Source organism: Sander lucioperca, chromosome 22 (assembly GCF_008315115.2).
Source record: "Sander lucioperca isolate FBNREF2018 chromosome 22, SLUC_FBN_1.2, whole genome shotgun sequence".
In the NCBI taxonomy this organism is placed as follows: Eukaryota; Metazoa; Chordata; class Actinopteri; order Perciformes; family Percidae; genus Sander; species Sander lucioperca.
This window is the reverse complement of record NC_050194.1, coordinates 17,899,928-17,914,751: the sequence shown is the minus strand read 5'-3', so window position 1 is coordinate 17,914,751 and position 14,824 is coordinate 17,899,928. Positions and strand designations below refer to the sequence as shown.

Here is a 14,824-nt window from a genome sequence, read left to right as displayed (position 1 = left end):
TATATATATATATATACATATATACATATATACATATATATACATATATATATATACATATATACATATATATATATATATATACATATATATATATATATATATATATATATATATATATACACAATTTAGGGCTTCAGCTGTGTTTTGAAAACATCCAACATTTGAGTAGTTTGTCTTAAATGTAGTTTTTTTTTAAGCAATGTTTAGGTATTGGTACTCCGGTAACTCAGGTATCACATTGCCTCCAGTATAGAACATTTTCAAATGGCACCAAGTTTTTTTAATTAAAAACATAAATGTTTTTTGGAAGAAAAAAAAAAAGCAGCACTAACGCACTGATTCCACTTACCACCTTTAAAGTGGGGTTGAGATGGAATTTTCAAAAGGTGGACATTTCAAAATCTGAGCACATAAAATTATTTGCATCGCAAGATACTGCTAGCATTAAAAACGTGTGTTTTGCTAGTGATTTGGGTGAACTAGTCCTTTAATACAAAGTCTGAATGCACACAAGAAGCAAAAACTCAAACAGCTAAATGTTAACAAAAAGTGCAAGTTTTACAAGTGATTCTATTCAGAGATAAGCGGTAATGAAATTTAAAGGTGGGTTAGACTCCAAATTAAAAGCAAAAAGCTAAAAAAAAAGGTGACTGGTGTCTCTCAAACAGGGCCACATGGTGAGCCTGTAACAAAGCAGAACTGCTTTCTCCCTTGGCTGATCAGGGGTAGGACTGCAGTCAAGCACAAAGGGCCAGCTGACGCCTTGGCTTTTCACTCATCTCAAAATCCCACTTCCTCTCAGACAATACCAAAATACATTCATGATATGCTTGAACTGCCACCCTGCACCAACACACACACAAACACACACACACACACACACACGCACACAATGCTCTCGTACAAATGTATAGTCGCACAGGCCTGTGTGGAGCGCTTAATGGAGGAGGAGAAGGGAGGATTTCCATCTTGGTATTGTTTGGTTGTGTAATGATTCAACTGTCCTTTTCCCAGGCTAATGAGTACTCGCTCCCTGCCCTGAATTCCAGCCTGGATGAAGTCAAGCCCAGTTTATCCTCTAGCGTCCACCCAGACCTGGGCCCCAGTGTGTCACAAAGCTACCCTGTAGGTAAGATCAAGTGCCATACAGTACGCCTTTATGCTGCCACGCCACAGCTTCAGCTGAGGGGGTTTGAACAATGTAAAAGAATGAGAAAAACAACTAAGAATGCTTGTGCAATTGACAAAAAAAATGAAATGTGTGAAAATAAAAGCAAACCAAAAAGTTAAGTGTGAAGACTTTTTTAATACCATTTCACTCTGAGCTGAAAAGGTGGTACAGTGATGCGATAAAAGCTTAGCAGCTGTCCTCCGCCTGGTTGTTTGCTGAGCAAGCAGGGTGATAAGAGAGATTGTGGGGTGGGGCAAGGGGGGGTGAGCTGTTCAGTCACCGCTGGACAGACAAGGACCTTTGGGTGTCAGCACATCACAACTATGACTGTGTATCAGAGCAAGGTCTCACAAAAAAGGCCACCATGCAGGACTGACTGCTTGTTGGCTGCTGCTGTGTTGCTCCTGTGATTTGTTCGCCGGGAGACAGTTTGTGTGTCTCAAAGCACGAGTAATGTGCCTCTGTAAATACGTTCTGGCATTTCTGCCGCCTAACTCTAACACTATGATCATTTATTTCACCCTCCTATTTCTTCCCCCCCCATCTCCCCCTCCCTCGGTGTCTCCTCTCCTTGTCACAGTTAATGACTGCCTTGCTAATTGAAATATTGTTTCGTTGTTGCCGTGTTATTACCAAGAAGAAGGTTAAGTTTACTGAAAGTTTACTATGACTGTCAGGGCCTGAGATTTATATACAGAGCTTTTATTAAAATTCATATAATTATGCAGCAGCCATCAAAGGCAAGGAGTTCTGCGTGGGGGAGGACAGGGTGATTGAAAATTGCTGCAGCCCCCCTTCTCAAATGATAGCCAAGCAGTCTTATGAGAAAAGAAAGGGCCCTTTTCTCATTAATATGTGGGAGGTAGATTTCCCCTGTAAGGCAGGCCTCCTGAGAAGAAAGGTGTGTGTTTGTCCTTTGTGGACTGATGGCCCCGTAGAATGCAAGCGGCTTTGTTTGCACCTGGGATATTTTAGATGGTCTCTGAAGAGAGGGTCTCCTTACTGTTTTACAGGTGCAAAGAGACATGTAGAGGAAGAAAGATGGGATTGTATGCATTGCAGCGTGTGCGTGTGTGTGTGTGTGTGTGTGTGTGTGTGTGTGTGTGTGTGTGTGCTTATGAAAAGCGCATTACTTGCTTTTGTGTTAGTAAATAAGTTTATTCCATGCCCTTTTCTGGTGGCAGATCTCACTGGAGGCAGAGGAATAAAGCATGCGGAGGTTAAACTAATGACACAAACATCACTCTGACTTCCACTTGGTAATTAGTATTTGGTTAGTGGCTCCTCTGCTTGGTTTTCCCTCAGTGGCTGCCTGTGTGGATATTAGGTGATATTCAGGTGTGTGGTCTCTCTAATGGCTGAGCATTACAGTTTACTTGCCAGCGATAAGCCTACCAGAGGAATTTTAAGCCATGCAAAAAGTAGTAAATTATCTGCAGTATTTAGGCCGAGATCCAATTTCAAATTAATTGTGTCTTTACGGGGGAAAGAACTGGAGATTATGTTCATCCTTAAAATGTTTTCCAACACCAATTAAAATGCTGCAGTTATTGATCTTGTTGATTTTATGTCCTGGAATTTGCATAATCTATTAAAAATGAATGATTCATGAAGTGCTCATTGCCAGAGATCGGGATTCTCAGTGAACTGAAGACTTGAGAGATAGAAATCTTTTGTGTCCTTTGCTTATCCTATTAAGGCTCAAAAGTACCTGCAAAGCAGGCTCAAATAAGAAAGGGATTTAAGGGCATTGTGCACATCATCGAAATTCAGCGGCAAGAAGCCACTTCCATTAAAACAGATTTTTTCTCTCTCCCTCTCCTCCACATTAATGCTGTACTACCTGCTAAATAGTCCCTCTTACCCCATAAAAACACCAAAGGGTTCCATGAATATGTGGATAGGACAATTGCATATTGTGAGGTAATTTCTATTGTTGATATGGGAAGTCATTTCTTTGATGAATTCCCTTCGAGAGATGGATTTCATCTCAAGTGCTTCGTATTCTTGTTCATTCGAACTGCTTAAAATTCAAATAGTGTGAGTCGTGGCTGAATTCATGAATAGCAGAAGGAGGAGCTCTGAACTTTTTTGTGTATTTTGAGAAATAAATGGAGAGATGGCCTTGATACGGCCAATTGTCCACTATTTCTATAGAGAGTTTCTGTATTTCCTGAAATTAGTCAGAGCCCACCTGTTTTCTTGATGGTGCTTCAGGCTGAAGAGCCGTCTCTGAGCACTGAGCGGATTCCCTGGAGCACTCAGTGGGAGTTTTACACATCTCCACTCAGTGTCTGCATACTGAAGACTCTTTAAACATATTCCCTGCTGGGCCTGTTAATGGAGGCCTCCAAAGGCTTAAAGCCCCCGTGTCAATGACACTTCTCCTCCTCAAGCAGCTGCTCCAGTACGCTCCTGTCAATTCTCTAAACAAAACTCCATCCACCAAATACAACAATCCACATTCAATTAAGGTGAGTGAGTGCTCTCAGGGTGAACTACACAGAAAGTATCAGGACCTGCCGTTGTCCAGTGAGCAGCGAGCAAAGATCAGACAGCGAACCTGCCGTAAGTGATGTGTGGCCTCATGACAAACCGCTCGCCCGTCTCCCCACAGGGGAGAAACGCAGGCCCAGGTTCCGAAATTAATGCTTATTTCGTCTTTACAAAAGCAAACTAACCTTTGAGCACACATTTGATAATGAATGACTTTCAGCCAGTGTTTGGGGAATTAAAGCAATTTGGCTCTCCAAACATTCTTTACTTAGTTGTAATTAATTAGGGTGCTGAGATTTTTTGGCTTGTGATAAATTGCCCCATTCTGCATATAGCCTAGAAAACTGAGGTCAAAAGATTTTTGGTTGTTGTTGTAGCAAACATGAAGGTGTCCCTGTCATGCTAAATTTAATACTCTTGCAAGCAAAAGAGTCATTCACAAATTACTTTGTTGCCGTGCCAAATAAAGAGAAGGTCATCTTGCTTTTTCGTTTGTGTTTTAAGGAACTGAGTTGATGTCAATGAAAAAAACACACGTAATAGTTTCTTGTCACGTTGTTGTGGGTTGATCTTTGTCTTCTCAAAGTGTTGACAAAATAATTTAAAACTGTATGATGTTTTCAGTCACTCTGTGTAGTTCATATTGAAAAAAATCACCAGTAGTGCTGTCAGTATGCTGTCATTTGTTCCGTTTGTCGAAGACTCAAACAATCTTGTCTGTAAAAATCGGCAAACCAAAAGCAGGAACTACTGTATTCCCAGCTCAGCAGCGACCATTACAAGCCACTACTCAAATTGAGACAGAATCAACAGGCTTTTGTAACAGCAAACCAAAAAAAATCTTTGAATTGATTTTCGCAGGGAAAGAAAAAGAGGGCAGAGGAAAATAAATAGCTTGATTTGCTGGCGTTCAATCTAAGGGGACTGTCAAAGGAAGCAGCAATATACAGAAGCCCATCTTTTAATGAGAATCTGGACACACATCTCTGTTGTAAAAACAACAAAGGCTAGGAAGCAGCTAATGAGGCTATCATTGCTGTACAGAGAGTTCTCCGAACTGGCGCCTCTCAGAAAGAGGGCTTTAAAGGGGACATAGAGCAACAGTCACAGAGCTGCTGGCAGTTACTGCCAACTGTATCCTGGAATACACAAAAACAGTATTCAACAGAGGCTGTGATTATTATTAGTATTATTATTATAGGAGTCAACATGTGATGGAAAAAAGACTGAAGTTGATGGCAATAGACTCTTGTTAGCATTCATTACAAACCTTTAAGAAAACATATTCTCCACATCTCCAATCTTTTGCTTTCGTACATTTACACATTAAGATAATAACTCCTACTCTTACCAAAACACTCGTCTACTCCCAAAAATGAAACAAAAAACCCCACCAAAATGTGTGTTTTATTGTTACTATTTAGATTAGGTTAGAATTAAGATTAGGTCAGAATGAAGACTGAAATGTCCACTGAAATTAAGTTGAAAGTATTGATGTCCTGATTCGATACACTGGATCAGTATCAGGGCTAATATCGATCAGGTATCAGCTACAAAGTACCGGCCCACATTAAGTGCGAGCCTTAGAGCCATTCACCGATGTTATAAAATTGCAATAACAATACATTGAAATTTGGTGTTTGACGGTTTTCATTTACAACCTAAAATTTGCTCAGTTCCAACACTGAAACAAACCAAATCTGATTCAGAATCTGAAGAGGAAAAAGCGAGATTGGCATCTCTAGTTGCAATAACTGCATTTCTTGCATTGCAGTTTTGCTATATCTTAAAGAGATTAAACTGTTCCCCATCAGACTGAACAGTAAGGCAGGGATCTGGTGCTCGTAATGTATTTCATCTCTTTGAAGCGAGATAATAAAGAGATAAGAGTATTTACTTTTATTAAACATGTACGACTGCTGTAGCTGCTGCAATAATAATGAAGAAAAGATTGGGTCAGTGTTTGCTGAAACAATTAAGACAATAGTAACCAATGTCTACACAGACAGACAGACAGACAGACAGACAGACAGACACACACACACACACAATCTGCTTCACCCCTGCTGGACCCCCCACCTACAGTACTCCCACAGCTCCTTTTGACTTATGTGCACTGGCTTGTGGCTAACTAATTCTTATTATAAATGAAAGGTCCGGCATGACCTCACTCTTCTCTGTAAAGCTCTTTAACTCCGCAGCCCTCCAGTCTCGGCGCTTTAACCAAAAGTCACATCTCAGCAGGCCTCATACAATACAGCAATCAGTGCTGAGATTTGCAAATAATAGAGAGCAGTAAGACCGAATCTTTTCTTTACTGTAAAATTTCATGATCACATTTTGGCTTTTTTTTACAGAGAATCCAGTACAAAATAGATCTCCCATTTGTATTTTCTGTAATATTGTGTAATATAGTGACTTTGAACAAATCTCTCTTTGGTTGAGCAACAGACTGAGAAACTTGGAGCTGCTCCACAGCCATCCAATAACAACTCCTAGGACTCTATGACAACAGTATGGTATTTTTTTTATTAAGATACAACTACATTTTGTAATGCAGAAGTGGAAGCTCTGCATTAAAAAAAAAAAGTGGTTTAAATTAGCTCCATCCTGACATGCTACCTCATTAAAATGCTGCCTATATATATATAGTTTGTAGTTTAGTATTGACGTAAATCTAGGCAGCATTTTAATGAGGTAGCATGTCAGGGTGGAGCTAATTTAAAACGCTTTAAATTCTGTTCAGTAGTTTAATCTATAGCAATGCATCATATTCTATAGCAAATCATACAGTCTGCAAAGTAGCTATAGCTGTAAATTGGAATAAGTGAAGTAAAAAGTGCAATTGCTTTCTGCCACTAGGAATCTAAAATGAACTGCTAAAAGTGTCATGACAATATCCTTGAAAACAAGTCCTGTTAATTTCAGTATTTGTGCACGTGTTTGAGATTATTTAATTGTCCAAGATCAGTGTAATAGCCATACGAGGCTTCCATGGCTCCTTCCACCCCCATTCTCTCCTCCTCCTTCTCCCTGGCAGGCCTGAGTCTCGTAGCCATCCAGGCCTCTTCACCAGCCGTTTCACTCCCCAGCCCCCCGTGGCCCCCACTGCAGCCAGTATGCCTGCCAGCCTGCAGTAGCAGGTACTTCAATACCCAGAGGGCCCATTTGCTCACCCTCAATTAAACAAATAAGTTGCTCATGATATTTCACGTATGAATTGGATTTTTTGATCCAATATCTACATTTTCCTTTGGTTTATGCCCTCATTAGCAATGCTAATTGGCAGCAAGAGTCAGTTTTCAATATTTGGACAGATAAATGGGTTTTGTCAATGGGAGGTAAAGTGTTGCAATAGTTGTATTGTCTGTATGAAGAATGGTATTTATTTTTGCAGATTATTTTATATTTTTCTCTGCATAAACTGAGACCTTTCAGGTGTGCTGCAGTGTACCAAAATATATAGTCAATATCGACGACGATCCATTTAGGGGATTGCTCCGGTGCTCCCGGAAGATCCGCTGAATGTCCCTCATTTTCAGCCGGATGTCCGTTACCTTCCACTTTCTTTGTGTTGGAATTTTAAACTCTGGTCAATTTATGAGGACTACGGTTAACTGCTCCTCAGATCTCTGCAGGGTAAATCCAGACAGCTAGCTAGAGCTATCTGTCCAATCTGAGTTTTCTGTTGCACAACTAAAACAACTTTTGAAAGTACGCCTTCCACCAAAACAAGTTCCGAGGCTATTTTGCAGGTATCTTTGCTCCGTCCGGCACTTAGCGCCGCCCAAGCGTTTGTGATTGGTTTAAAGAAATAGCAATAAACCAGAGCACGTTTTTCTCCCATCCCGGAATGCTGTGTGGACTAGGAAGACCCTCCTCTGCTGAAAACAGCATACAACAATAAATACAAACAACATAAATAGACTAAGGCAACTGTCACAAAGTACAAACGAGTACACACAATATCCAATGAAGATGAATAAACAGGTATTATTTTTCCAAACTATAAAGTATTTTATAGCAGTATAAAATAAAGTAACAATCACATTGGCCATCCTAATATTGAAACTGTATGTCATGAAAAAACAGTACTATAGTCTACACCGATGTTAAAGGATGCAAAAAGTATCTGTAGACTCCACCAGGCTGTGAATTGACTTAGTGACACACTGTTCCATAAAGAACAAGAAAAATGCAAAATCATTTTGCCCCATCATGATAAAAACTTTTCCTTTGGGTAGTCAAGAGTTTGTTTGTAAAGGCAACAACATAGACTAGCATGCATTTTGTCCACTAGTGCCTCATTAAAGTTCCATTGAGTCCAAGTGGCCCTCACAGCTGACAATATAACAGGGGCCCCTGTGCGGATTGGGGTTACGTGCAGTTTTGTCCAAAGCGAGGACAACCCAACCGTCACTCTCAATTACAGAGTTGAATATCTGCAGCCGGACGGGTGAAGCTCTGCAGAGAGGCCAATGTGCTCGAACTTTACAGCCGCATAGGAAGAGAGAGGCTGCCATATTTAGAAAAGTTGGAAATGTGTAATGAGGGGACATATTTATATGACCAGTATTCAGTTGGCTCAAAGCAGCAGCTGCTATCTTGTTTTCAGTTCAACTGTTAGAGCGGCAGACTGATCTTTTCTGGTGTTTAAATGAACCTATGTTCTTTGAAACTATCTCTAAACTACAATGAAAATCGAGTTGTGGTGCTGACTGACTTGCGGTGGTGGTGATGAGTCATGATGTCTAAAGTAACATTTTTACTGTGTGTGTTATATAACTGCAGTAGCTGGTTTGCATTTTGAAATTGAACACTAAAAGCAGAGATAGAAAGTAAAGAAGAACATATACTCAAGTATTGTTTTTAAGCAGTTTTGAGATAGTTGTACGTATTCACCTTCATGACATTTCAGTGCGCAACATTTCAACATTGTACTTTTTACTTGACTACTTTTATTTGACAGAGCAGTTACACACTTATTTACTTAGATTTAGATTTTTTTATATAAAATAGGTATGACAATTTTGTATTTCATTAACAAACCAACAATATATTCAGTATAGTATACAAAAATAGCTCCAACTCTGCATGCTACATCATTAAATGCATAAGTAATAATATCCCAGTAACTCAATAACCCTAAGAATCAGAAAGGGACCAATCTGCAATGTGAGTATTTTTGATATTTACAGTAAGCACATTTTGATTTGATGCAAAACTGTTACTTGTAATAGAGTATTTCTTTCAGTGCTATATTGCTGATCTGAAGACTTCATCCACTACAACATTCAATCCAAAAAGTTGTATTTTAATGCAGTTTCTAGTCACAGATTAAAACTGGAAAGCACTGATGAAGTGTCTTTTTTTTGTTGTCGTTTCATTTTGTCTCTTCAGGGCGGGATATGGCCAACACAACCTTACCTGGGTACCCCCCTCACGTTCCCCCCACAGGCCAGGGCAGCTACCCGACCTCCACGCTCGCTGGAATGGTTCCTGGTGAGTGAGAGATGACACATGTCACTGCTTCATATTGTCATTAGGGGTCTATTTAACAGGTGGCACTGTCCTAAAGATGAACAGGTGTGAAGCTAAAGAAGCAGAGTGAAGAGACTTTAGCGCCAAATTACGTAGATAGGCGGTAAATATTGACCTGCAGAGCAAGAGGCACACCCATCCTTATATTAGCTCTGTGTGTATGATGGGATTAGACAGGCTGAATAAGTGATCAGAGACAGGAGAGAGGACAGTTGATCTCCCTTTCCTTCCCCGCTTTTCTCTCTGCCTTATTGGCTCATTATCTCCCAGCGTGGCCATTCACACCAGCCGTCGATAAACGGCACTACTAGCCCTCCCCAGCCTCTGGGCTCCAGAGCATATCCCTTTCCCCTCCTCTACTTAACCTGCAGTTCAGGTTCACAGCAAACAGTTAAGGGTCAAAAGGCAGAGGCATGGGAGCCCGGTAAATATTCAAATCGTTGTCTCTCTGAGGAGGTCAGGCTTGTGTTTCACTGCCAGGGATGCAGTTTTGGTGCTGGGTTATACGCTTTTTTACAGCTCCCGCATCACCTCACACATTTTCACCAAACCACAGCCGGCATTTTGCTTCGATGTGATTAAACCACATGGATGGGGAAACCAGTGGAGTGTGTCATGTGTTTGCATATAATTTACCAATCACACAACCCATCACAGGCTCTGGCTGTTCCTCTCTTCTCCTTTATGAAGGGCTACGATGACGAGCTTCGTTATCACCTCAGCCAAGAGGGTTATGATAACCGTACCATTTGTTTAAATCTGTTAGTCAGCAGGTAATCTGAAAAAAACTTTATTTTATATCATTGAAACTCGAAAATTAGGTCATGGAAGAACAGGATTGTAAATGTTTTCTTAAAGTGTCAAACCAAAATTACAAATATGCACATTTCTTCATACCTCTAGTGGCATGTTACAGTGCAGATTTTAAGAAATCTTATGTTCCTGCCACTGCCAATACAATGAAGGTGAATTGAATTTTGTTTGTGGTGTTCAAAGTAAAAGATTTGTTAAAATGTTTTTTGGGGTAAACTGACCTTTTAAAAAAACAAAATCAATAATTTTTGCTAAATGACAACACTTACACAACACTTGATATGAATAAAGAAAATCTGCCACATGTATCCCACGATGCTTCGACACTATGTATTTTGAGGCAAATCGGCTTTCTGAACATGTATTATTATTTCAATGATTAGCCTTTAATCTAAATAAACTTTGGCACACAGTAGGCGTGCACTCTTTAAGTGCTTTATAGGTTTTCTCTCTGCCTCTGTTATGAAAAGCTATTTTGAAAATATAGAGACTTTACATTTTTTTGACATACCATTGCTGTATGCTATAGTTGAGTCCATTTAACAGCTACCAGTAAAAACAGGGGAGGATGTGGTAGCACTCAGTGGCAGTGCAGTCTGGATTTACTTTTGGATTTTGATTAATAAAACTGTTAAATCATGTCGGTGGAAAACTGTCAAGTCAAACATACTTTTACTTTCCATTTGTTCTTATGTGGCACAAAGCAAAAGATGAGGGCCTTAATCCCATGGCTTGTGGTTTTGTGTTACAACCCATTCATCCTATACACAACCACTAAGATTTAGTGACAGGCGCAAAACACTGTTAAAGCAAAGCCATTTCTCACCAGCTTTATATAAAATCTAGCCTTTATTGTGTCATAAAAGAAAGAAACGTGTTGAATCAACAGCAGTGTTCACTGACATGCTCCAAGTTAGTTCCCCTGCAATGAAATCCCATCGCTCCAAACACCAGAACCCAGACCGGAGGGGGTTCAGATTGGAGGTGTTAAAAAATTCTTCCAAGAAAGGCTGCAGGATTTATTGCAGCATATCAAAAATGTATGCATGAAACTGTTTATTACCACTCTGTATTTATTAAACCGGTTTGGAATATAGTGGAGGAAGAAGAATGGGTAGATATCCATAAATGGGACAGGGAAAGCCGCCTTCAGTGTCACATCCTGTATTGTTCAGTGTTGCATAACTTAAGTGAAATGAAAAAGAAATAAATTACTTGCTTGACTGGTCGCACATCGATGACTATCATTTTCCCCCTCCAATTGCATCCTGTTTTGAATGACGAGAAATGACTGCATGTGAACGGGGTAATGGTTTGATGCATTGAAATGCTAATTGATTTGTTGTTTTGTTTTGCAGGGAGTGAGTTTTCAGGGAACCCCTACAGTCACCCACAGTACACAACCTACAATGACGCTTGGCGATTCAGCAACCCAGCATTACTAAGTGAGTAGAGAGTAAGAAACTGGATTAGCTGACCATTCGCTTCACCCCTCCACCGAACAACGATCGTCCAATTGTAACCTTAGCAACTGTTAGTAACCACAGCAGCTTTGGATTTCTCCACATGCCAAAACAATGTGCATGGGGCTGTAATAAGGGACATACTCTACCTTTACATACGAGTTTTGAGGGTGTTGTCTTTTTTCTCAGCTTTCCAAAAACACAAAAGCAAAAGTGTAAGGAATGGATTAAACAGTGTGTTTAGCTGCTCTATCCTGAGCTGTAATCGTTAGCATGCCCTGAAAACTAGCTTACTATTTACAGTAGTAAATTCTAAAGCCAGCAGCACATCATTAACTAACTGCATTAGTATGTGAGGTTACCGGTTACATTTAAAAAAGCCCTGTTTAGATGAGCAGACCCACTGTGTGAAAGCTGGTCGCGGATGTTATAAGGGTAGAGGCTAACGTTAGCAGCTCTGTCCTTCTCTTTGTTTGTTACCCGAGATAGCGCTACATTTGCGACACATCAGTTAGTCCTCATCCTGTTATGTGACTGAGGTTTGTGCAAGTTAGAATATATGACCATGGCTCTGATATATTAGTACCTATCTGTGCTGTGTATTGCTAAATCCATGGCGCTGTCCCTGGTGCTGAAGTAGCAAACAGATTCGTAATTGCGAATTTCTCACTGAGTCCGGTCCTCCTGTCAGGTTCGTATGGATCTATAATATTCTCTACCACAAGAGTCGTTCATGGGGCGTATCGCTAGTCGTGAGTGAACTAAACGAACCCCTTGTTAAAAATTAACAAATCCGCAACCGAATAAAAGAACAAGATAAAATAAAAAAAAATAACAGTCTGACCTCATCGTACAATCAGTCTTTAAGCACGATATCATGTACTGTATGTAGCCCTCAAGTGCATAAGACCAAGATTCTTTTTTTTAAACCAGTTAGCTAGAAACATTAACATGAGTCAGATGAATATGACGTTTTCAGCCTAGTCATAGACCTAACGTTAGCATTTTTAGCTTTTTTGTTTTTAATTTTTTTTTTTACAGGTTATGTTAACTGTCCCACGCTGGCTAGAAATTATAAACCTACTTTTGTCTATCTCTGTCTGCAATAATCATAAATTATTAAAATTTCAAGTAAATAGTCGTCATTGTAAACTGCATTATGTGCCCATAAAGGAGTGAATAGCTTGACAGGCATAAAAACAGTAAATATGAGGTTGGGGCTTAGCGGACGGTCAATTAACCATTAACATTTTGAGTAAAAGAGCTTTTCAGTGTGGAACAATGTGTAAAACAACAGCTCATTAACAATTGCACTACTAATAATGATAATACATCTGGTAAATGGCATTTTGTTGTTGTTTGAAATGGTTCGTTCTTCTGTTAACTTTCAGGTTCCCCTTATTATTATAGTGCCGCATCGAGAGGCTCCGCCCCTCCCACTGCTGCCACTGCCTATGACCGTCACTAGTTACCATGGAAACCAAATCAACCTGCAGGACCATGGCCTTAGCCTCCATATTGCCCCGGTGTAAGCGGCATGGTCCACTGGACACTGAGCAACTGCGCATAAAATGTTCCCAGCTCACACAATGAGAAACTTAACGTTTTTTGGGGGGACTCCAGACGACTTCTCTCTCTCCTCGCAGCTTTTTTGGACACTCAAAGCCAAAAAAAAAAAAAACTACAAGAAGATCATCAGAGACATTGAAAGTCACTTCACACACACGATGAAAACTGTGGCTAATTGCAGTAAAAAAAAAAAAAAAAAAATGGAAAAAAAAAAAAAAGACTAAAAACAAAAATATCTGAATTTATTTCCCCCCTGTGGCAGTGTCACAGTTTCATTCCATCACGGATCAATACTGTACATTCCTTTTCTTGACGGCTCTCAGCAGGGACGCTGTCCGGAGCTTAAAATTAGCAGCAGCCTTTTTTTCCTGTTTCTTTTCGTCTCCCACTCCGATTCAGATGGAAGCACAGTGAGATCAGAGGAGAATAGCAGCAGCACATGCAGGCTGTGGCAGGCTAACGTTGTTTTTATCCATCTGAACAGTCACCAACCAAACATCCAGCATGAGTAAATCGATCGCTTTTGATGCCATGAGAAGATTAGGACATGTTCTCTGTGATACACAATCAAGATGTAAAAATGAAAATAAAATAAATAAAGAAACATCCGTTTGAAAATAGAGGGAGCCATGACAATATATCACCATGGCCCGCTATTTGCAAGATTTCAAGAAACTAGTAAATATATTCTTAAAATGATTTTTTTATTTAATTTTTTATAATTCGTAACAACTAAACTGCAGACTGCTTGGCTAGTGTTTTACGATTTCTTATTTGTCAGGATACAAGAGGTCATCAGGCAAAACCTTTTTGTGTTTTTTGTTTATTTTGCACTATGTTGGAGGTTTGCAACACTGGAGCGTTATTATGCAGAAAAATGATGATGCATATTTGCTTTATTTCATGAAACTGAGTGTAATTCTAATAAGTTTCAGTCGGAAAAGGCACTTACAGTTTCACACTTTTTCCTGTAATTCAAGGCCCATTATGTCACTGCCTTGACATGCACTACTATGTTCTCACAGCTTACATTTTTATTTAAGTTGATTAAGTCTTTGGCATTCAACCACAGAAAAATAGGATATAACAGCCATCCCAAGTCAAACCAGTATCATTTGTCTAGTTTGATGCCAGAAGCATCCAGATTCACTCTGATTCTGACGACTCCAATAATGTCAAAAAGCAGAGCCACGATTTCAGCTAAATGCCTTAAACATGTTCCCTCCTAACTTCAGCTCCCTCACATGTTTCAGGCCAAGTTATTACTTTGAATCAAGCTGGAATGATGGTTTCTTCATCTGTCAAGTGAATGTATTTGCATTTGCCAAAGACTTAGTTATTGTTAATGTTTATTTACAGGCCACCTATATGCATCATGAGAGCAGTATTATTGTTGTTATTAGGGAGAAAAAAAAACACGTTCATGAGGAAAAGTATATGTATAAATTCTATGCAGTGCAGAGATGGTCATCATATGCATATTCAGCTGTAAACCTAAAGGTAGGTGAAGTTTATTTAATTGTTATGTTATTTACAAATTGTTCATTTTGTAGAAGGATTTTTTTGTGTGTGATGTGAAGACACTTCTCTGTAAATACAGTAAGACAAAATGTCTTTCATGTTCATGAGTATTATCACTTTCATTATGCTGGTCTCACTTGTACAATAATAAAAGTGTCTGAAATCTTTTACGCAAAAGGGGCTTAATGGTGTTTCTGACAATCTGGAGTAGAGCTGAAATGATAGAAAAAAAGATTGATTTTACAAC

At 39.5% G+C, this 14,824-nt stretch overlaps 1 protein-coding gene across 7 annotated transcripts in view; it reads left to right on the top strand.

Moving 5' to 3' along the window:
• Window positions 1-14,462, top strand: part of pax2b (paired box 2b) — a 31,835-nt gene extending 17,373 nt beyond the window's left edge. For 4 of the 7 annotated variants that reach the window (XM_031315643.2, XM_031315640.2, XM_031315641.2 and 1 more), the window contains exons 7-10: window positions 1,018-1,132; window positions 9,071-9,172; window positions 11,383-11,469; window positions 12,898-14,462. In XM_031315643.2, coding sequence (XP_031171503.1) covers window positions 1,018-1,132; window positions 9,071-9,172; window positions 11,383-11,469; window positions 12,898-13,019 — 426 coding nt within the window. In that variant the 3' untranslated portion in view covers window positions 13,020-14,462. Of the gene's footprint in view, window positions 1-1,017; window positions 1,133-9,070; window positions 9,173-11,382; window positions 11,470-12,878 lie in introns of all 7 variants that reach the window. The other 3 variants (XM_031315644.2, XM_031315645.2, XM_031315642.2) reach the window with 1 other exon arrangement.
• The last annotated feature ends 362 nt before the right edge of the window (window positions 14,463-14,824 follow it).